The sequence below is a fragment of the Tenrec ecaudatus genome, chromosome 6 (assembly GCF_050624435.1).
Source record: "Tenrec ecaudatus isolate mTenEca1 chromosome 6, mTenEca1.hap1, whole genome shotgun sequence".
Lineage (NCBI taxonomy): Eukaryota > Metazoa > Chordata > Mammalia > Afrosoricida > Tenrecidae > Tenrec > Tenrec ecaudatus.
This window is the reverse complement of record NC_134535.1, coordinates 6,623,989-6,645,984: the sequence shown is the minus strand read 5'-3', so window position 1 is coordinate 6,645,984 and position 21,996 is coordinate 6,623,989. Positions and strand designations below refer to the sequence as shown.

The window sequence follows — 21,996 nt, the reverse complement described above, 5'->3', positions numbered from 1 at the left end:
TAGAGTATGGAGAAGAAAGGCTGCTACTTTGAGGACTAAGGCGTGCCTGACCCAAGCCAGGGTACGTTTCAAGTACCACGTCCATGTGAAAACTGGACCTTGAATAAGAAAGACTGGAGAAAAATGCTTGCATCTGAACTAGGGTGCTGGAGAAGAATATTGAAAGTACCATTGACTTCCAAAAGAACACACAGATCTGTCTTGGAAGAAGACCTCAAGGTCAGTAGTTCAAAACCACCAGCTGCTCCACAGGAGCTAGATAAGACTTTCCACTCCCATAACGAGTTATAGTCTCAGAAACCCAGAGGGATATTTCTGTGAGGAGTCAGCATTGACTCGATGGCAGTGATTTATATATAAATATTGAAGAAAGGAGACTGAAGAATATCGAAAGTACCAGGGATGGCTAAAAGGACAAAGCTACCTGTCTCGGAAGAAGTACGGCCAGAGCGCTCCTTAGAAGCAAGGATGGGGAGACCTTGTCTTACACACTGTGGACATGGTGTCAGGAGAGACCAGTCCCGGAGAAGTGCATTCTGATTGGTAAAGTAGGGGGCGTGGCAAAGAGGAAGGCCCTCGAGCCGATGGACTGGCGCAGCGGCTGCAGCCATGGGCTCAGGCACAGGACCCACTGTGTGGACGGCGCAGGACCGGGCAGTGTTTACTTCTGTTGTGCACGGGGTCTCTTTGGTCAAAAGGGACTCGATGTCACCTGACAAAAACATACGCATGTGTGTGTGTTTCTATGTGTATGTGTATATAAGGGGGTACCCCCCCCAGAACAGGACTATGCTGGGCGGAGGGGAGCTTTCATAGTGCATACTTTTCCTGCTAGGCAAGCATCAAGCAACTCGCTCTGAGTCAGTGCACTCAGTGGTGTCACCTGGGAAGGTTCCCTCTGGTCACAGTCAATGTTTTTTTTGTAAAAGCAGTTTCCCTCAAACCTCATTTTTCATGATGGCTGGTTTAAGAGAACAGCGTGTGTCTGGGAGATTTTGCTTCCTGCTCAGGAAAAATGCCGCAGAAACTGTGTGGTGTTGAACACAGCTTACAAGAGCAGCACTATGGGAAAAACTCAAGTGTACGATTGGTTTTCTTATTTCAAAAAAAGGTGAAATGTCGATTGATGACAAACCTCATTCTGGACGTCTGTCAACTTCCTGAACAGATGAAAATGTCAACTTGTAGTGCATTTGGAGTTTGTTCTACCAGGTCAGACTGTTACTCAAGCTTTCTATTTAGAGATTCTGAAAAGACTGCATAACAGTGTGTGACAAAACGGGCCTGACCTGTGGCAGATGGGGGACTGGTTTGCCACCATGACAAAGCACCTGCTCACATGGCCACCTTAGTGTGCTAGTTTTGGGCAAAAAAAAAAAGCATGCCTCTCTCACCCCACGCACCTTACTCACCTGGCCTTGCTCTGTGTGACTTTGTTTCTGAGAATGAAGAGGGACATGAAGGACAGTGGTTTGATGACACAGAAGAGGGGAAGAGAAAACGAGGGAGGTGCTGTCATCCATCCAAACAGATGTTTGAAAAATGTTTCCAAGAATGGAATTGCTGACTTGACAAATATATTAAGTTAATGGAGAGTACTTTGAAGATGCTAAGGTTGTTTTATTTTAAAAATTTAAATACATAGAATTGAAAAAAAAATCTTTTTTGGGGTGGGGGTAACCTCCTTGTTGGAAATCCTGTCTAGGGTCACTGCACATCAGAATGGGGTTGGAGACCGCAGGTGTGTACGTGTATGCACCCAGGCAGAGCGGGCCAGAAGAGAGCACCGGGTTCCCTGAGGCCTTCTTTAACCCCAGGACCTCACCTGTCCCCTGGGACGGCGAAACAGCAGAGTGGCACAGCAGATAAGAGACATGACCTCCGTGATCAGTGCACTAATTCAGCATCAGCATGAGATCAAATGACAACAATCACTCACAAGGGAAGCTGCGACGATGCGGGGGCCGGGACACGACAGAGCACATGGGGGAGAGAACGCTGACGCGGGGCCAGGCGGGCAGCTGAGGCCCCTGAACCGTGTGTGTGGAAAGCCCCCAACGGGGCAGAGCTGGCAGTGGACACTTCCACACAAATATCAGTGACGTTTTAGTTTGAAGGCGATTAGCGCTGTAAGATCCAAAAAGCAGAATAAACTCACTCTGACGGACATGCACAGAGACTGGGCCTCCCACCACGGCGGCACAGCATAGCTGATGCTTGTGGACCATTTACCAAACTGGATCATCCACGTCTAATGCACCCTTTCCAAGGACGAGTCGGGATTAGGGAGACTTTACAGTGTGTGCCCTAAGCACCGTGCAGTCCGGTTAAAATATAATAAAGGGTAAACTCGAAGAAAAGAGACCCAGTGTGGAAAGCAAACGCTACACATTTTAAACCAACCGTAGGAAAAACAATGAACCACAAAGGGAATTAGAACACATTCCACACGGAAGGATAAAAATATGATTACCAACACTTGTAATAGTTGGCTATAAATTCATATGCTAGCCAAAGAGAAGCTGAATATTAACAATCTAAACTTCTATCTCAAGAAATTAGAAAAAGAAAAACAAATTAAATACCAATCAAGGAAAAGGCGGAAAATACCAGCGATAAGAGCAGAAATCAATTAAACAGAAAACAAATATACAACAGAGATATCAGTACATAAAGTTGTTCTTTTCCAAAGACTAATAAAGCTGGGAGACTTAAATTTCTTCTTGTGTGTTCACCACCACCGCACAGGGCCACCGAGTGGATTTGGACTCATCCAGACCCCGTCTAGGGCTTCCAGGGCGGTAAATCTTTATGGGAGCAGATGGTGCGTTTGAGTCAGTGAGCCTGCAGTGAGCAGTTTCAGTGCCTATCCCCCAGTGCCATCAGGACTCTGTTACAGTGGAAATAAACCATTGGATTTTTCCTCCGAAAGGTTAGTACGCCTAGGAATGGCCACACGACGGAGAAATAGGTTTGGTCCACGCTCACTGGCGAAACTCTTGTTAGTGATCTGGGACTGGAGGGGCAAAATCAGAGGCTTCAGAGCCCTCAAACCATCCCTTGTCTCCCTGTCAGGCGTGTGCTGCATCTGGAACTCGCTGGGGATGAACTCTAGTCCGTGGGAGACAGATGTCTCCCACCAGGCCTCAGGACACCAAGGGCATGACGCAAAGGCCCGATGAGTCCCCACACACAAGGTGCCACTGTGAGGACTCAGGTGCACAGTGGCCAGAGCCACGGCACTTTTAATCACCGTGCGTGCCTGGGAATGCAAGACCAGGAATAAGGAAGCCTGGAGAGGAAGTGATGCCACTGAATTCTGATGCCCGTGAGGAATATTGGAAGGGCCATTGGGCCGCCAGGAGACAGAACAAATCTGTCCTGGAAGAAGTGCAGCCAGGACGGTGAGGTTTCCTCTCTTGTTCTGAAGACATGCTCTCAGGAGAGGCCAAACCAGACTCACAGCCAGACTGCCACCGAGTGGATGCCGACTCACAGCGACCCCATAGGACAGGGCAGAATGGCCCCTGTGCGTGTCCGAGACTGTCACGGTTGATGGGAGCGGAAAGCTCCGTCTTTCTCCGGAGGAGCTGGCTGCCCTTTCATAGCTCAGCCCAATGCGTGACCACTATGCCACCAGGAGGTCTTTCAGGAAAGACCAGTCCCTGGCAAAGGACATCGTGCTTGGCACAGTAGAGGGGCAACAAAAGAGAGGAGAGCTTCGTGGGATGGTGGACACAGCGGCTACAGCCATGGCTCAAACAGAGGCATGTGCGAGGACGGCGCTATGAGTCAGAAGCAGCCAGACGGTTCTTAGCAGTAACAACAACTGTGCTGAATTGACCGTGCTGCCTTTGCTCTGGAAGAACTTGCCAATCTGGGTAGTTAGATGCTGAGAGATCCAGGTTCTGCCAGTGGCCATAAGTACAGGTTTGTGATGGTTGCCCGAGCCTGGGATTGACAACATTTACGTTGTGCAGAACAGGGTGAGCCAGGGGTGAGCTGAGTAATTTTAAAACCGCAACCTAGCAAAAGAGAGGAAGGCCCTTGACAAGACGGACCGACACAGTGGGTGCCCGTGAGCTCGGGCGGAAGACAAGTGTGCTGAATGACGATATCCTACTAACTGAGCCACTTGGTAGTCGGTCCTTCGGTTGTGTGTGATGCAAGTGCTAGTCTCAAGACGGGGCGGATGGCAGCTATTCATGTAATGAATGAAATGAGTTCCTACGAGCGAGCCAATTTCTGTCAACAAATACTGAAATACTACACCTTTGTTTTAGTACCAAGTGATTCCCTGGTTATCATTCAGAAAGCAAGGAATTCAATGCAGAAGTGCATCGGAAACACACCCTGGGTCAGAACGTGGCAGACTGCATGCACTACCTAATGGAAGGGGATGAGGATGCTCACAAGAAACAATTTTCTCAATACATGAAGAGCAACGAAACTCCTGACATGGTGGAGGAGGCATACAAGAAAGCACATGCCGCCATACGAGAGAATCCTGCTTATGAGAAGAAGCCCAAGAGAGATGTGAAAAAGGAGAGTGGAATCATCCCCAAATGCCTCTTGCACAGAAGAAAGATCGGGTAGCTCGGAAGAAGGCAAGCTTCCTCAGAGCTTAGGAACGGGTTGCAGGGAGCTAAACCAAGCCATAATTTTCCATGAGGATTTATTACATAAATACAATAAACTATTTACCAAGCAAACAAAAAGAAGCAAGAGTGAGGTTGGTGCAGGACTGGCAAGAATGTCCTTCCACTGTTCGTTGGCTCATTATGAATTGGAACCGACGTGATGGCTTCTAACAACAACGGGCACTGCCTGGTTGAGGAGCCAGCAACTAGAGGTAAACAACTAGAAGGTCAGACAAGAAGGTCTGTGGGAGAAGCATATGAGAATGAGGAAATCAATGAAGATCTGAGTGACATAGCAAAGGTGGTGAAAAAAGATCAGATGGTGCCCAGCTATCAGCAAGAACAGCCTCTGGGGATTTAAAGGCCTGTGTTAACTAAGCTGCCATCTCAATGAGGCATCAGCTAAGTCCACACAGAAGGAGCACGCCAGCCCGTGGGATCCAAGGGTTGTAAATAATAAAATCTAAGATCAGAGGAGGGGGTTGCATTCGAACGTACATTCTGAGCCCCTGGTTTGCAGAAGGCTCTGGATGAAGGTAAAAACCCCAGGTCCATTTCCAGGGTCCTCATGTGGATTAACCCTCCATTGACTTCCCTCAGACCGTGGACAGTCTTGCCCTCAGACAAGAGTCCATTGGGAAGTGGGTGCCTGCAGATACGGTTAGGCTAAGATGTACCAGGTTATCATTTGTTTTCCCGTTGAGCGCAACTTTAACTTGCTCTGTTGCTAGCCTTGTTGGGTGCCTTTGGGTCGGGTCTGATCCCACTGACTCTGAGCAACAGAGCCAAACACTGCCCGGCTCTGCACCATCCTGTGCTTGAGCCTCTGCATCAGTCCACCTCCTTGACTGCCTTCCTCTTGTTTATCGCCTTTCTACTTTGCCTGACACGATATCCACTTCCGGGATCTAGTCCCTCCTGGTGACATGTCCACAGTGCGCGAGGCTCTGTCTCACTACCCTCACTTTTAAGGCACCTTCCGCGGCATTTCTTCCGCGACAGACTCGTTTGTCCCTTTGGCACTCCGTGGTAATTTCCACAGTCTTCATCAGCACCACACCCAAACGCACCAAGTCTTCTTCAGCCTTCCTCCATCAGTGTCCGATTTTCACGAGCCTATGGGGAAAGGAAACTGCCGAGGCTCGGATCAGGTGCACCCCAGCCCCCAGAGCGACACATGGCATCATTAAAACGCTTTGACAATGAAAACACCCGCTGCGGTTGCGCTCTACTTGTAGGTTTGCTCCCGTGGCTCAAGGGTCCACAGAGAAAGCGCATCTCTTTGCTACACTTGTTGGATGGGTTTCATTATTGAATGATCATTAAGACTGCTTTTATTCTGTGCACTATGCGCCTCTTGCAAGAAGTACAGCCGGAATGCTCCTTAGAAGCAGGGATGGTAAGACCTCACCCCACGTACTTTGGACACGTAGTCAGGAGACATCAGTCCCTGGGAAAGGACATCATGCTTGATACAGCAGAGGGGCATCGGAAAGGAGGACGGCCCTGGACAGTGGCTGCAGCAAGGAGCCCAAACAAGAACAATTGTGCGTCTGGCACAGGCGGAGTGGTGCTCCCTTCTCAGAACTGACGCAACAGCACCCAACAATAGCAACCACAGCAACTACGTGTGACATAATGGGGGTATGTTACAGAACAAAGGGGCTCAAGCCTACCTTTAGAGCACAGGTCTTAGAAGGAGACAGCAAACAAAAAGAACAAAGAAATGACATTGCCTGGTGGGGTAGGATCAAGTGCAATGCAGCCAAGAGGAAGTACAGAGAGCCGATTAAAGGTCGACCATGACTGTGGGACAGGGGGAAAGTAAAAGGAAATAGAGGAAAGAAGCAGGAGGCAAAAGACATTTATAGAGGTATAATATAGGTCTGTACAAATGTAAATATATTAATATATAATGATAGGGATATAGGTCTATGTACATATATTTATAGATTGTAGTAGGTAGGCTTATTGTGCCAACCTGGCTAATGGGAACATGTGGGATTCATCAGGTTGCAGTTTGATTGGAGGGCAAAGAGATAAATGGCTCAGCAAAACCTGCCCCTTTCTCTTGCTCTCTGGTGACAGGAGCAGCTTTAGCTAGCTCTCTCCCTCACCTTGTCAGCTACACCACCTGTGGGACAAGCCAACCTGTGGATCATCTTGCTAGAGTCTGAGGTTCCTTCGAGACCTGTTTCACCACGCTGCCAGTGTATATACTGCTTGAGCTTGAGGCTGGTGGATACGGTCATCTTGCGCTTCTTGAGGTCGATATCCCACTTCGCTAAGCCTACTTGGCTAAGCTCCTGAGCTGCTGGCTGTTGGTGACCTGCCCTGCTGTCTGCTGCCTGTAGGCAACCCAAGGGAACACGCAGCCCAGTGAGTTGAAGGACTTCCAGTATATTAACTATCCCATGGAAGTGAGTTGAACTGAGCCCTCTGTACTGCTGTGTGGACTAATTAGCTGTCATATTCCTTTGTGATATATATATATTCAAAAGTGTCCTGGTTTTGATTCTCTAGAGAGCCCTGCCTAACACATAGATTAAGTATCAAGGCAGCAGACAGACATTGGGCCTCTACTCAAGTCCTCCCTCAAGGGAAGAACAGTTTATTCTAATAACCCGTCATTCTGTGATGCTCACCTTCCCAACACAATCCCTGAAGACAAAATGGGTGCATAAGCTAATATGGTAAAGAAAGCTGATGGTGCCTGACTATTACAGCACCTGGGGTCTTGAAGGCTTGAAGTTAAACAAGCAGCCATCTAGCAGGGAAGCAACAAAGCCCACATGGAAGAAGCACACCGGCCTGTGCGATCATAAGGTGTCAGCAGCATCAGGTATCAGACATCAGAAGACCCCAAACAAACAACCATGCTGATGCAAATGAGGAGGTCAGAATGCAGACTCAAAGCTCATCTTCAGACAATTAGACTTCCCCTCACAAAGGGCCACAGGAAGGGATGAGCCAGTCAGGGTGCAGCAGAGCACTGCGGAAACACACAACATTCTGCTACTTCTTTAATGCTTCCTCTCCCCCACTACCATGGCCCCAGTTCGATCTTGTAAATCTGGCTAGACCAGAGCATGTACACTGGTCCAGATGTGATGCGAGTAAAGGTGTTACTTTCCATCCTCCCCTCCCCGCTATACCTGACTGCCTGATCATAGCATGGAGGTGATTATATCATTACGTAATTGCCAAATGACGACAGCTTTACGTAGCTGCCAACCACTGAGTGCGATGGCCCAGCCAAGCTGACACATATCTCGGGCACACACGAGTCAATTCACGACGCTGGCACCAGAGGCTGGGTGATGCAGGACTTTCCGGGGTTTTAGGACTCTGGTCTTTGTTTGAGTGCTTGGAGTGTCCGAAGCAGGAGTGGCTGAAACTGAGTCCTGGACAGAAGACTCCTCTGCCTGTCATGTTGGGAATGACTGTATGGGGCCACGGCAGGAGCTGGGAGAGCAGCAAGAGATGGCAGCCGCTCCATCCCGCACGCCGGGTGGTGAGAAGTCATGGTCTGCTGGAACAGTTTGGGGGAAAGCCAACAGGAGTTGGTTGATGAGTGCCAGAGGGGAGTCAAGAAAGGCTCCAAGAAAGGGGGGCCGATCACAAGGTTGGCTATATAGCCGCCCCCCACCCCCAACCAGGGGGATGAATAACAGAAATGTGGGTGAAGGGAGACAAAAGACGGTGTAAGATACAAAATAACAATAATAAGATGTCACTGATGAAGGATTCACAGGCTGGGGGGCGGGGAAGGGAGGGGGGGAAAGAAGAGCCGACACCAAGGGCTCAAGTAGAAAGAAAATGTTTTGGAAATGATGATAGTGACATATGTACAAGTGTGCTTGATACAATCAAATGATGGATTGGTATAAGATGTGTAAGAGCACCCCCCCATCCAAATAAAATGATGAATAAATCAAGATTACTAAAACATAGAGTAAAAAAGAAACAAAAATCAGTGCCAGTATTTTTAATGTGCAAACCAAAAAAATCTACTTTGATTTGGAAACTCAATGTGTTGGTTACATAATCTGGTGTCAACTTGAGACTATTACGAGTGAAGGGGTGGAGTTGAGCCTGTCAGTCAGTTCGCAGCTTGACCTCATTTGGAGGTGCTACATAGATAACTAGCTCACTGGAGGCCAGACCCACCTGCTCGCCCTGCGAGACATTCCTGTTGACAAGCCCCATGTTGCTAAGCCACTGAATGGAGCAAGAGCCTTAAATCTGGGGGCATCCAGTAGAGACCCACGCCAGCTCTGAGATGCTTCCACCACCACTGGATCCACAAGACTTTCCCCCAACCGGCCTGTGATCTTCCTGCATTCAGCGTCATTGCATGTGTTGCTTGAGTCTGAAGAGGACTATATAGACTGGTATCGGACAGATGGGCATTTATGAGACTTATGGACTTGATCTGGACTGGACTGGGGTGTTTTCTCAGTATACAATTGCTGCTTTATATAATTCTCTTTCTTATACACATGAGTGTCTATGAATTTGTTTCTCTAGTCCACCCAGACTGACACTCTCAAGACTTTAAGAAAACGAGAAAGAGAGAGAAAGGCTCCAAGGTTTTAGGTCTGAGCAAGTGTGAGGAGAGACGGCAGATAGAGGCCCTGGGGGGAGAAGGAGGCGGCGGCAGCACCTAGACACCCAATGGAGATTCCAGGGGGGCGGGGGACAGGCAGAGTTGCCGTAGGTGGTCACACGGTCCTATCAACAGTGCGGTGATCTGTGAAGTAGAAGGGTCTGCTGCCTTTGGTTGGAGGGTGTAGAAGGGGTCGATCGCTCTCCAACCCCCTCCACCGTGCCACCAGCCCTGTCCCTAGCTCCAGGGCTTCCTCCTCGGACGGCTGCTCTTTGGGGGCTGCCAGAGAAGACCAGGAGAGAGCTTGTGACACGGCTGGCCCAGGGCAGACACTGGGAGACCAGCGGCACGAATCGAATTATTCTGTCTCTGGAAAGATGCTGCACTTCTTCCTCTGCATAAGCCTGCCTGTGGGCCATCGCTGCACGTTAACTGGGGCGCAGCCTTAAAAAGCGCTGAAGGCGGCGAGTTGACAGGGAGGCACCGGAGTGTTCGGTAACCCGGCGTTTCAGTGAATCCCGAGAAGTTGGAGCAGAAGCCCCCCAGCACAGCCCTTGCTGGGGGAGCAGGTACCAGTGCCCATCAGCACGTGGTAAAAAGAAGCTCTTCTCTACGTGCCCCACTCTGCCCGCCACGTTGTGTCTGACTTTATTTTTCATTTTCTCGGGGTGCCAACAGCAGGAGAACTCTCGCTGGCAGGGAGAGGCGCTGGCAACCTGCTAGGCTCACTCACACCTGCTCTGCCAGGCCCACGGGACCAGCCAAGCACCCAGCCAAACTCCTAAGCCTAAGTAGCCCCACCAGGCCCCACCGAGATGGAAAGTCTTCTCTGGAGAAATTTGTCAAAAGACCCTTTGGGGCCCCAAGCATTCTCTTCGAGTGTGGAAAGGGTGCCTCAAAGGATGGGTTTCCTCCGCCCTGGAAAAAGCCATTCGTGTAAGTGGTCCCTGCACGCCGGAGGCACATGCTTCAGGGAAGGAACACAGGCGCGGGAGAAGCCCCACGGGCCTACCTTCCTGAAGTCACGCTCAGTGATCTTTGCGGTGGGCTCCTTGCTGACGTCAAAAAATTGTTTCCGGAAGGTCGGGTCGGACTGCTGCATATAGTTCTGGAGCTTTCCCATCACGTCTTCTTTGGTCAGATTCTTGGTCAAGGGGAGCTTCTCCTTGGCGGATTTGATTCTAAAATTGCAAGCAGCTACGTTAGTCCAGAGCCAGCTTATTCACACCTCATGCTCCCTAGAGACCCCGCCCTCTTGCTACTGAACCCCAACAATGTGGAGGCTGACCACTCCCTTTCTGAACCTAGAGGCAGATGCTTGAAAGGCCTAAGGGACAGAGGGACATCTGATTAGTCACTGGGCTGGAAGGAGACGTCAGGACCACACTGATGTGCCAACATATGGTGCCAAGGTGCGGGGCAGGGCAAGAAATGGAGCCGCAGGTGCGGAGTCAGGGAGGTGACGCGTGCTTGCGGCTGACTGTACATGGCCAGGGGCTGACTGGGCAGAACTGGCTGAAAAGGGGCATTTTTTTGAATGTAAAGTTGGAGGCTATTGGAAAGCCAATCATTTTGCTCGAAGTAGGTCCAGGGAACCACCACGTGTCCATGCAAATGAAGGAGAGCCGCCCTTGACCAGTGAGTGGGTACATGAGATCGACCTGCTTTGGAAACCCTAAGTGTGACAATTGTAGGGTGTGTGTGTGTGTGTGTGTGTGTGTGTGTTCAGAGGGTAACCGTGCTCTCTGCGAGTCTCTGTGGGCCCACTATGTGTGGGAAAGAGGGGGCCTGGTGGCATAGTGGTAATGCGAGGGGCTGCCAACCACACGTCAGCAGTCCGGAGGAAGAGGAAGCTGTCTGCTTGTGTACAGAGTTTCCGACGCAGAAACTCACAGCGGGCAGCTCTACCGTGTCCTCTGCGGTCGCTGTGAGTCGGCACCGACCGTGAGTTTTCGTTTGGTTTGTGGAAAAGCGCATCCGCCATCAGGCACTGAGGGAGAGCAAACGGCTGCTCCCCCTCTCGGTCTCTTCCCACTTTTAAGAGTGCTCCGGGAGGACGAGGGCAGGATGGAAGCCCGTTTTACGACCTGATGACTTGCCATTACTCCTCTTAAAGCCAGGGCTTCCGTCCTGCCCTTGTCCTCCCGGAGCACTCTTAAAAGTGGGAAGAGGACCTATCATACCACAGGGTAGCTAACCTTCTCTTAAGATACCATCTTCCTCCCCATTTAGAAGGTAGCTACTCCTAAGGAAGGGCCCAGATTATTCTAATGTCATTAGCATACCATTAACATATCCTCACTGCTCTGGCCTTGGGAGCAGGTCTTCTCATGAAACAGCCTGTGTTTTTCAATGACTCTGAGCCTGATTTGTGTTAGAGGCCCACTAAGCATGGCTATGGTTACCATTTAATTGGCGAGCCCGTGAAGTCTATCACCCCCATCGAGAGAATGGGGGCCAGCGTCCTGATGGTGCTCTTCCCATGGGCATTCAAAAGGCCTCTGTTTCCAGGTGAGATTGAGTCTGAGGCAGGCCGGGCCCAACAAGTGGAGCGCCTCAGGAAAGTCCCAGGACTGCAAGGACACCCGCACTCCGCATAGTTCAAGTTAATATGCAGCTTTAGTCCCGGTGGCGTCCCAGTTACAAACTGGGCTGCTGACCACAAGGTCAGTAGTTCAGAACCACAGTCGCTCCGAGGCAGAAAGATGGGGCTTTCTGCTTCCGGAAAGAGCTGGAGTCTCAGAGACCCAGAGGGGCAGTTCTCCCCTGTCCTATGGGGCTGCTGTGGGTCAGCATCGACTTGATGCTTGGTGCGCTTGGTGACAGTGGGACTGATTGCTGTCTGGACAAGGGACTGTCTTTCCCACTGAAATGATGGAATGTTACCATATGGGCCGGCCAAGGTTGACAGCGGCTCAATTCCCATCCTAACAGGGAGAGCGCTCCCTGCGGGATCTCCTTTACCTCTTGGGAAGATCGGGACGCTGCGGATCCTCCTTTGGGACACACTCACTTGGCGGGGGGGCCGCTGGGGTGGCAGCCGGGGAGGAAATGCGCCAGCCGTGGCCCACTAGGCTGGCCATAAGCTTCTTGTAACAGATCCTTCCAGAAGTAGTGTCCTGAAACTTACTGCAGAGTCTGAAGGGTAAGAAGAGTGAAAACACACCCGTTGGCATGGCCCCAAGAGACTTGCCCTTCCCGTGTGTTGGCAAGGATGTGCAGAGCCGCAGCCCTCCCCACACCCCCGGTGGGAATGCATGTACAATGGTCCAGTCACCTCCAAGGAAGAAAGCCATGCGTGGGGGCTGGGGAGGTGAGGTGCTTGGACCTCACCCCCAAGCCATTCTGCCCCAAGCAATCTGCCCAAGCGAGACCAACATGCCCATCTGCCCAAACACCTGTGTCAACAGAGAGAGGACCCATGTTTATAGTAGCCTGAAGCCAGAAATCAGCAGATGAGCTGAGGTGCATGTTGTGGTGGGTTTACCTGGGGAATACTACTCAGCAACGAAAAAGGAAGGGATTGCTGACCAATCATATGTCGTGCCAGAGAAGAGAGCATGGGACGTGCTTCCTTTTAAACCCTTCCAAATGGAAACCGAGCCGCAGTGACAGGAAGTAGGTCGGTGGTTGTTTGGGGGAGAAGGGCCGGTGGATGAGACAATTGCAGATGTGGAAAGGGGAGCTTAGGGCCTGACAGAAAAGTCTGCGTGTGTGTGTGTGTGTGTGTGTGTGTGTGTGAGTGTGTGTGTGAGTCACAATGTCAAAATCTGATGAGGCTCATCACATGGTCTAATTTAAGTAGGCAAGGCTATTGTAGGCAAAAGGAGCTCAGGTGGCACAGTAGTTAAGCGCTCATCTGCTTCCCTAAAGGTCAGTGGTTCCAAACCACCAGCCACTTGCGGGAGGAAGAAGAGGCTGTCTTCTCCAGTGAAGATTCAGTCTTGGAAACCCTATGGGGCAATTCTACTCTGCTGTGGGATGGGATTCGCTCAGGGGCAGCGGCTGTTGCATGTAAATGGTTCCCGCAGGGCGAAGGAGCGTTGCTTTTTATCCTTAGAAAGCTCGGGATGGGGTGATGGAGATGTTCATATGGGGACCGTGGCAGGTGCAAATGCTTTAGGGAAATGTGGGTGCCACTGATATGCTAGTCTGGTGAGCCCAACCTTGCAGAAAGACGAGGATTTATTTATTTTCCTTTGTAACATGTTGTTTAATATTTTTTAGATTACACTGTAAGAGTTGTGTGTGCTAATTATAACAAACTTGGTAAATATAAGTGCCTGAGAAGCAAAACAAAAATTTACATATGCATTAAAATTCGAAGGCAGTGTAGTGCACTTGTCCTTGGTCTGGCTCTGCCATGTTGGCCTGCTGGGGGCTGGCGCGCCAACTCAGTACCTTCATGGCTCACGTGACGGATGGGGCAACCACGGGGCTGTTCCCAGGGCGCGGCCAGGGCGCGGCCAGGCCACAGGTATTTCATGGTAACACTAGGATGTTATGTCCCCGGGTGGCATGCACTGTCCAGCATTTGGCTACTAACCCAATGGTTGGTGGCTCAAACCCAGGCGGGGGCCCAGCTGAAGGAAGGCCGGGTGACCTGCTAGGGAGCACAGTTTTGCTCGGACGCGGGGCCATCGGGTCTTGGAGCTCACGTCACTGCTGTGGGCGCTGACATTCTCCTCTTGCGCCCTCCCTCTCTCACGTGGGGCCGGTGGAGTTTTCCAGAGCGGCTGTGTGGTGTCTGATGCCGCCATCTCGCGGGCGCACACTCAGCCCATGGCCCCTGCGCTCTTGAGTTTCTAGGGCTGCTGGCATCGGGACGCACAGGTGGTTTTCAGAAATGGGGTCTATTTCTTCACAGTGCTGACGCTGGGCTCTGGTCGCTGCCATGCATGCTGTCGTGCCTGCCGCCTGGCTGTCGCAGTCGCTGGGTGCCCGTGTGGGGGTTGCAGGCCAAAGGAGGTTGCCCAGCCGGGTGTCTTGATGGGTTTGCAGATGGACTGTTCCCACGGAGAAGCTGGCGGATTCAGGCCACCAACGTTTCGGGGAGCGGCTGGGCACTTAACCATTGTGCCACCGTGACTCTTTACAGGGTGTTCCAGGGCTTGGGCATGATCCAACTTGCCGCGGAGACAGGTAAGATTGCTGTCCATCAGGAAGGGTGGGTTGGGGGAGCTTCCACCTTTGCATACCCCGTGGCTTCGCACTGCCTCCGTCCATTTAACTCCTTCCTCCCTTCACCGCCCATGGAGAGGCAAGCTGCCGGGCACTGGGGCTTCAGGCGTTCATGGGTTCAATGCCCATCGGGCCCTGAGACCTGCCGGGCACTGTCGCTTTCTAGATGGAAACACAAAGACCTTGCCCTCTACCTCCTGGGTGGAAAGACACAGGTGAGGACATGAACAGAAATGGGAAGAGCTTTGACCAAGCTGCTCACAGGGCAGAGAAGGGCTGAGGGCATTGGGCAAGGGAGGATGGAGAGAGTGAGAAGCCCCTCTAAGTGGCCTTGGGTCGTGACTGTTAGCTCGCTGGTGACATGTCCACGGGGGATCTCCTGGCTTTCACTCCTGTAACTGCTCCTCGCCCATGTCCCGTGTCTCCCGTGGCAACCCCGATCCCCCACGTGGGTCAAGTCAGCAGGCCTCTGGATTTCTTCTCCTTTCAGCCAAGGTGTGGGGCAAGTCCAGTCATGTCCCGCCCAAGCTGTAGCTCGAGTCGCCAAGTGTTCTCATGATCCACTGATGCTTGGAGAACGATCTACCGCTGGCCTGTCTGTTGGTCAAACCGGGCGGCTGATGTCCCTTCCTGTCCATGTCCCCGGTGTGCTCGAGGAAGATGAGACCAGGAGAAGGCTCGTGGTCAGATGGATTGGCACAGTGGCTGCAAACATGGGCTCAGGCATAGGACCTACTGGGAGGTTGGCACAGGGCCGGGTGGTGGGTTCCTTTCTGGGTGCACAGGGGTGCTATGAGCTGGAACTGACTCGAGGGCGCCCAAGAGCATAACAACAACACACGAGCCCTTCACCGATGCCCAGCACTTGGCAAGCAGCAGGTAAGGAGCAGGTGCGGCGGCCCTGTGCACCGGCCATTGGGCTGCGAACCACAAGCGCTGGGGGAGAGCGAGAAGGCTGCCTGCTCCCATCAGTACCGACAGTCCCAGAAACCCGAGGGAGCAGCTCCACTCTGCCCTGCAGCGCAGCTACGACTTGTAATCAGCTGATAGCAGGCATTGGGTTTATGATCAATAGAGCCTGTTCATGCTGACTCTGACTACTGCTGAGTCAGAGATGTCCCATCGCTACCCCCATGGGATCCCGAGACTGTAACTGTTGACGGCAGTAGAAAGCCCAGCCTGACTCCCGTGGAACTGCTGGTGGTTTTGAACGGCTGACCACGCAACCCAATGCGTCACCGTGACGCCCCCAGGGCTCCCTGGAAGAGGTCTTGTTCCCCAACCCACCAGGTGGCGACATGGCGGGAATTGATTGCGTGACCGAGAGTGACTTACTGTATTAGGTGCTCGCCCGTTAAAAATGGGCAGAGCGTGCTTATGATTTTCTTGAAAGTCATCCGACTCAGGAAGCCCGTGTCTCTGGGGTCATAGGACCGCACCATCTGGTAAAAGGCCGGTAGGTCCCGCATGATCCCGTCACAGACCATCTCTTCCACCTGCCATCCGGAAAGAAGCATCTTTATGAGCTGTGCCTTGGTGATCGGAAATGGTACCAATCTGACAGAAAGGCCACCCCCAGGACAAGGCAGGTGTTACTTACCGAGTCCCAGGCCAGAGAGAGAGGGTTAGCTTTAGTGCTAGTGAGCGGGGATCTCTTCCTGATCTAATGGGGAGAAAGAACGTATGTTAATGAAGTGATAATGATTCATGGGAGGCTGCAAGATCTTTGGTGGAAGTAGACCTGAGCTTGAATCCCAACCTTACTCCAACCCCACCCTCCATGGGCCAATGGCTTTGGAACTTTGGACAAGTTAATTTTGCTTCTGATCTGAAAGTAGGGATAGTAACACTTAGCTTGTGTTTCTGTTTTTAAGTCCAGTAAAAATGAAACACACGCGCACACAACCCACAAGGCGCACAGTGAAAGCAGTAACACGGTGACAGTTTTGCTCCTGGAAGGACAGGGACGAGCAAGCAAGTCTAGTGCGAGGACTGACTGGAGTTTAGCGACAGTGGGTGTGGACATGGATACATGCTTCCTACATCTTCATCATAATAGGCTCACTGGTCATGAATACGCTCTAGATGGAATCAGAAACTCACTGCCCTCCCATCGATTCTGACTCATAGTGACGAGGGTGAAGGGAGACAACAGTGTAAGATATGGAATTGTAATAGCAATATATAATCGATCAAAGACTCATGGGGGTGGGAAGGTGGGAGAGGGGGTGTTATGGTTGTGGGATAGATTAACACTGCCATGATCTGAAGAGGGAGGATTATTTTAATGTCCTCCTTCTATATGAAATGGCTGTACATTTTCTTAAAAAAGAAAGAGCTTTACATAAAAGAGCAATTGAATATTCAGAAAACATTCCAGCCCAGTCCAGATCAAGTCCATAAGTCCGATATTAGTCCATATGTCCGATACCAGTCTATAAATTCCTCTGCAGACTCACGAAACACGCAATGATGCCAAATGCAGGATCACAGACCAGTGGGTAGAAAGGCCTGTGGATCCAGTGGCAGTGGAAGCATCTCAGCGCTGGTGTGGGTCTCCATGTGACTCTTCCAGCTCCAGGACTCTAGCGTAGCTCCATGTGTCTTGTCATCCAGAATACCAAGTAGATAATTTCTGTGTATCTGGCCTCCAGTCAGCTATTGATCTCCTTAGCGCCTCCAAATGAGGTCTTCAAGCTGCAACCTGATTGACGGGCTAGACTCCACCCCTTCACAATTTGACAAGAGATGGTGTAACTGCCACACCAAGGGCTCAAGTAGAAAATGTTTTGGAAATGATGATGGCAACATATGTACAATTGATACAGTTGATGTATGGAATGTTACAAGAGCTGTAAGAGCCCCCAATAAAATGATTTTTTTTAACTGTAGAACTTCTCCTGTGGGTCTCCAGAACTACAACTTTTTAGGGGAGTAGAAAAGCTTCTCTTTTTTCCCTCCCTCTGAGTGGCTGACAGTTTTGAACTGACGACCTTGAGGTTAGCAGGCCAACAATTTACCTCTATGCCACTAAGGCTCCCGTGTTGAAAAGCAAGAATGTTACTTTGAGGACTAAGGTGTATGGAGCCAAGGTCTGGTGTTTTCAGTTGCCTCACGTGCATGTAAAAGCCGGACAATGAGTAAGGAAGAATCGATGCCTTTGAATAATGGGACTGGAGGAGAATATTGGCGGTCCCATGGACTTCCAAAAGAAAAAGAAATTTGTCTGGCAAGAAGTACAGCCAGAGTACTCCTTAGAGCCCAGGATGGCGAGACTTCAACTCACATGGTTTCAAGAGAGACCAGTCCCTGGAGAAGAACGTCATGCTTGCTGAGGTGGAGGGGCAGCAAAAAAGGAGGCCGCCAAGGAGGTGGACGGACACAGTGGCTGCAACAACGGGCTCAGACATACCAACAATGGTGAGGATGGCGCCGGGCCGGGCGGTGTCTTGTTCTGCTGTGCATCTCCCTGTCATCGAGTCAACTCTGACTCATCGTGAGCCCCTGTGGGCTTCCCAGACCGTAGCTGCTTATGAGAGGGGCAAGTCTGGTCTTTCTCCCTCGGAGGTGCTGGTGGTTTCGAACTGCCCATCGAGGACCCCTGCACCACCAGGGCACAATCCACGAGGGCGCTGTTAAGTTGGCGCTGGCTCGAGAGCACCTGACAACTGATCGATGGCAGGGGGTTTGGGTTTTGTTCAGAGTTGGCAGTGTTGTGGGCTGGGCACTGGGCTGTTATCCTCTAGGTGGACAGTTCAAACTCACCAGGGGCTCTGCGGGAGGAAAATGAGGCTGTCTGCTCTGGTAAAGAATCGTCACAGGTCGCCGTGACTTGGCATCAACTCAGTGTCAGCAGGTCTGCTCTTCTGGGGGAGAGTCGGGAGGCAGGGCTGGGCAGAGTTGTGTGCCTTTGTCTCCAGGGTCTCCGTGAGTCAGAATCAACTCACGGTGAGTGGGACTCGACCAGCCCAGATCCCCAGACCCGTGCGGGAGACCGGGGTGCAGGTGCTGGGAAGGGAAGCTACATTCTGGACACAGAGGTAGGCGAACCTTCTGGTGCTCAGGGGAAGTTTTCAGAAATCCCCCGTGTCACCCCTCGGCAGGATTCAGGGGAGGGACGTTAGATGGAACAACCCTCAGCTCTTCCTCGGATGGACGGTCACGCCGCGAGGTGAGCCGCATTTCACTTGCATTGCTTCTTGTACCGAGAACACCAGTTTCTCAGTCAGTCAGTCAATCAATCAATCAATCAATCAAACAAACAAAAGTGCCACGACGTCAAGCTAGTGTTTCTGGACGTCTCCTTCTAGGCCGACCCACTCCCACAGGTGGTGTGTCCATCTCTCTGACCCTTCTGTTTCGATGCACGCTGGGCTAGTCCTAAGGGGGCCACGCTCCCAGAAGCCTGTCCGTGGTCTGGACGCTCCACCACAGCCTGTTCACGGTGGTGGTTCTGCTGGCATTTGGTCGTCCGTGGCTTCCCGCGCCATAGCAGCGCACAAGCCGCCCCAGGACAGCCACCTGGCAGACACGGAGCTAAAACGAGGATGACCCTGGGACAAGATGGACGGACACGGTGGCCACGACGGTGGGCTCAATCACAGCAAGGAGGGCGAGGCTGGCACAGGCCCGGGCGGCGCTTCCCTCTGTCGTCCCTGAGGTCCCTAGAGTCTAGCGGACTCCCCGGCGCCCAACATCATCAGAATTGAATCACCAGCGGCAATGCCTTCTGACTGACCCTTGTCGAAACCCCACCTCGACGGCGTTAGGACACTGACCTTTGAGCTTTCTTCTTCAAGCAGGTCAAGGAGCGCGTGGACGCTGAGCTGCCCGGTGCCCCAAGGGTCGAGCATTTGCATAAGTTCTTTGAATTCCGAGTCGTGGATTTGCATGGCCTTGCTGTTTAGAATAGCTTGCAGTTCTTCCCCTGTGATGCTTCCCTCGTATTTCTGAGATGGGACGGGACACACACGCACAGGAGGAGAAACAGGAAAGATGAGCACTGTATGCATTTCGAATCGCTTAACGCAGAACCAACTTTGGTCAACTAGAATTACGATGTGCAAAAAGAAGCTCTGACTTAGTGGCCGCCACGTGGCCCACGGAGTCCCTGCGTGGTGCGGTCAACACACTCAGCTATTGCCTTGAGGCTGGCCGTTGGAGTCTGCCCCCAAGGTGCTTCGGCAGAAAGGCCTGGTGATCTACTTCGGAAGAACCAGCCACTGAATACCCCCCTGGAGCACCCTTCTCTGACACACGGGAGCCCACCAGGAGCTGGAACTGACTTGGTGGCTGCTGGTCTAGAACACGTGGGTCAAGAGCAGGGATGGGCGGGCATTGCCAGCACTTTCCAAGGGTGGCCTCTGCCTGGCACTCCAGCTGGAGCTGGGCAGGGCCTTCCCCAGATTGAAGAGTGAGGCTCAGGCCTGGTCTCGGTCTGGGGGCAGGCCTCTGCTGAGGACGCTGGCCGGGGAGCTGGCGGTCCAGATGGACCATCTCCGTGTGCCTTCCCTGGCCCCAGTGAGGGCTGGGGACTCAGCCAAGCAGAGCACAAACTTCCCAGCAGTTCAATCACAATGTGGCCATTTGCTAAAAATATTCCTATTGTTTGTTTTCGCTGCCACCCGCCTCATCAATTACATAAATGGACAATTACTTAGTGTGGAGAGTTTCAACCAGACTTCATAAAGAAGATGCATTGTAAGCCAAATACTTGCAGGCAAATGTCTTCCCCCAGAACGAGAAGTCAACAGTAAGTAAATTTCACATTAAAATGGAGAGATGGTGTTGGCTGAGAAACTAGAAAGATGTCAGACAGCCTGAGTAGGACCGAGGGGCTACCCGGATGCTATAAGCAAACCCGAAACCAGTGAGTCAGTCCAACACGGATCGACCCGTAGGAGGGAGCAGGCTGCGCAGTGGCTGTAACAGATACGGAAGGAGACGGTGCCACCTTTCTCCCGAGCAGCCGAGTGGCAGAGGGACTCAAACCATCCACCTGTCCACTAGCAGTCCAGTTCTTGGGCACTGGGCCGCCAGGGCTCCCCCCACTCGTGGTAAAAGTAAGGTAGCAGTGCCAGCTGCTACGCTATGCTGGGGTTCACGCCGTGCTCCTGGGTGCGGGGAACACTCCTGGGGTTAGTAACAGACGCCTTGCATGCTCTGCGAGGCATGCCCGGCCTTGCAGCATCCAAATGGGAACCCCTGACAACTCGCTTTTAAATAAATCCACAGCTGGGCACAGCCCCCACAATCCAATTGTAGACACTGTCATTGCCTCCCCGATGCCGCCCCACACCTACGAGAGCCACTTCCCATCCCAGGCTCCGAGGATGAATCCATGTTCCCTATCCGTTTACCTTTAAGTGGGTATTTCATTCAATATGTAAATTGTTGTGAGGTGACAGCGAGTCGGCTCTGACCCACAGTGACCCCGTGCACAACAGAAGGACACACGGCGCCGTCCTCACAACTGTTCCTGTGCCTGAGTCCATTGCTGCGGCCATGTGTCCGTCCGTCTCCCTGAGGGCCCACTGGAAGGTTTTTGAGATCCATACACGTTGTCGCATGGATCGGTGTTTGTGTGACTCTTTAGTCTTGATGCGTTTCCATGTATGGAATATAGTTTGCTTATCCAATCACAAGTGAGTGGCTATTTGGTTTGTTTCTACGTTGGAAATGCTAACCACTCTTGCTGAGAACACCTGTGTACGTCTTTGGGTTTTCGTTTTGGGGACTGCTGCATCATTCGGTCATTTTATGCTTAATTTAAAAAAAAATAAAGCAGTTTCCCCAAGCGGCCACCATTGTACATTGCCACCAGTGGTGTGTGAGGGCCCTGAGCTCTCTGCATCCTTGCCGACGTTTGTTCCACTCTGCCTGCTTGATGAAAGCCACTCGTGGGGGGTTGACAGTGAAAGAAGGCCGCCTTGGCCTAATGACTAATGATGGTGTGCTTTGTCTCGTGGGCTTGTTGGCGACTCATACATCTTCCGTGGTGGAATGTCGAGTCCAACGTTTTGCTCGTTTGAAAAATTGGATTGTCTTTTGGCTGTACGGCAAGAGTTCTTCACATACTCCCCATGCAAGTCCTGGACCCAGTCTGCAATTCCCACGTGTTTTCTCCTAATCTGTCACTTGTCACTTCTCTCTGCTTTCGGTGCCTTTGCTCTGGCTGCCACTCCCCAGTCCCGGGGCACCCTCGCAAGGGTTTCGTCCGAGCCGATTGTTGCAGCTACTGGGTTGATGCAGTTCCTTCGAGGCGTTACCTCTCTGTCGCTGACCCCTGTTTTACTGAGCAGGATGTCCTTTTCCACGGCCTGGTCTCCCCCGATCACATGTCCTAAGGGGCATGGCGGAGGCGCTTCTTCTGAGATGGACTTGTTCGCTCAGCTAGCAGCCCAGCAGTCTCAATAATCAACACCGCCATGCAGCTCCATCCACCTTCCTCATTCGGCTCTCACATATGAACGAGGTGAGAGACACCGTGGCTCGGGTCAGGTGCACACAAGTCCTCAGGTGGACATCGCCGCTCATTGCCACCTTAAAGATGTCTCGTGCTGCTGA

The 21,996-nt window shown here is 51.8% G+C and overlaps 1 protein-coding gene, 1 non-coding gene and 1 pseudogene across 2 annotated transcripts in view; 2 read left to right on the top strand and 1 right to left on the bottom strand.

The window, feature by feature from the left end:
• EFCAB6 (EF-hand calcium binding domain 6) overlaps nt 1-21,996 on the bottom strand; it is a 276,300-nt gene that overhangs the window by 111,889 nt on the left and 142,415 nt on the right. The window contains exons 13-17 of the mRNA XM_075552609.1: nt 19,209-19,379; nt 16,031-16,093; nt 15,766-15,926; nt 12,214-12,387; nt 10,262-10,430 (exon numbers count right to left, since the gene is read on the bottom strand). Coding sequence (XP_075408724.1) covers nt 10,262-10,430; nt 12,214-12,387; nt 15,766-15,926; nt 16,031-16,093; nt 19,209-19,379 — 738 coding nt within the window. The remainder of the gene's footprint in view (nt 1-10,261; nt 10,431-12,213; nt 12,388-15,765; nt 15,927-16,030; nt 16,094-19,208; nt 19,380-21,996) is intronic.
• LOC142452113 (small nucleolar RNA SNORD21) lies at nt 4,104-4,200 on the top strand. Its single transcript, XR_012785163.1, has one exon. It is a non-coding gene; the product is annotated as a small nucleolar RNA SNORD21 (small nucleolar RNA).
• Nucleotides 16,627-16,755, top strand: LOC142452241 (small nucleolar RNA SNORA29; annotated as a pseudogene).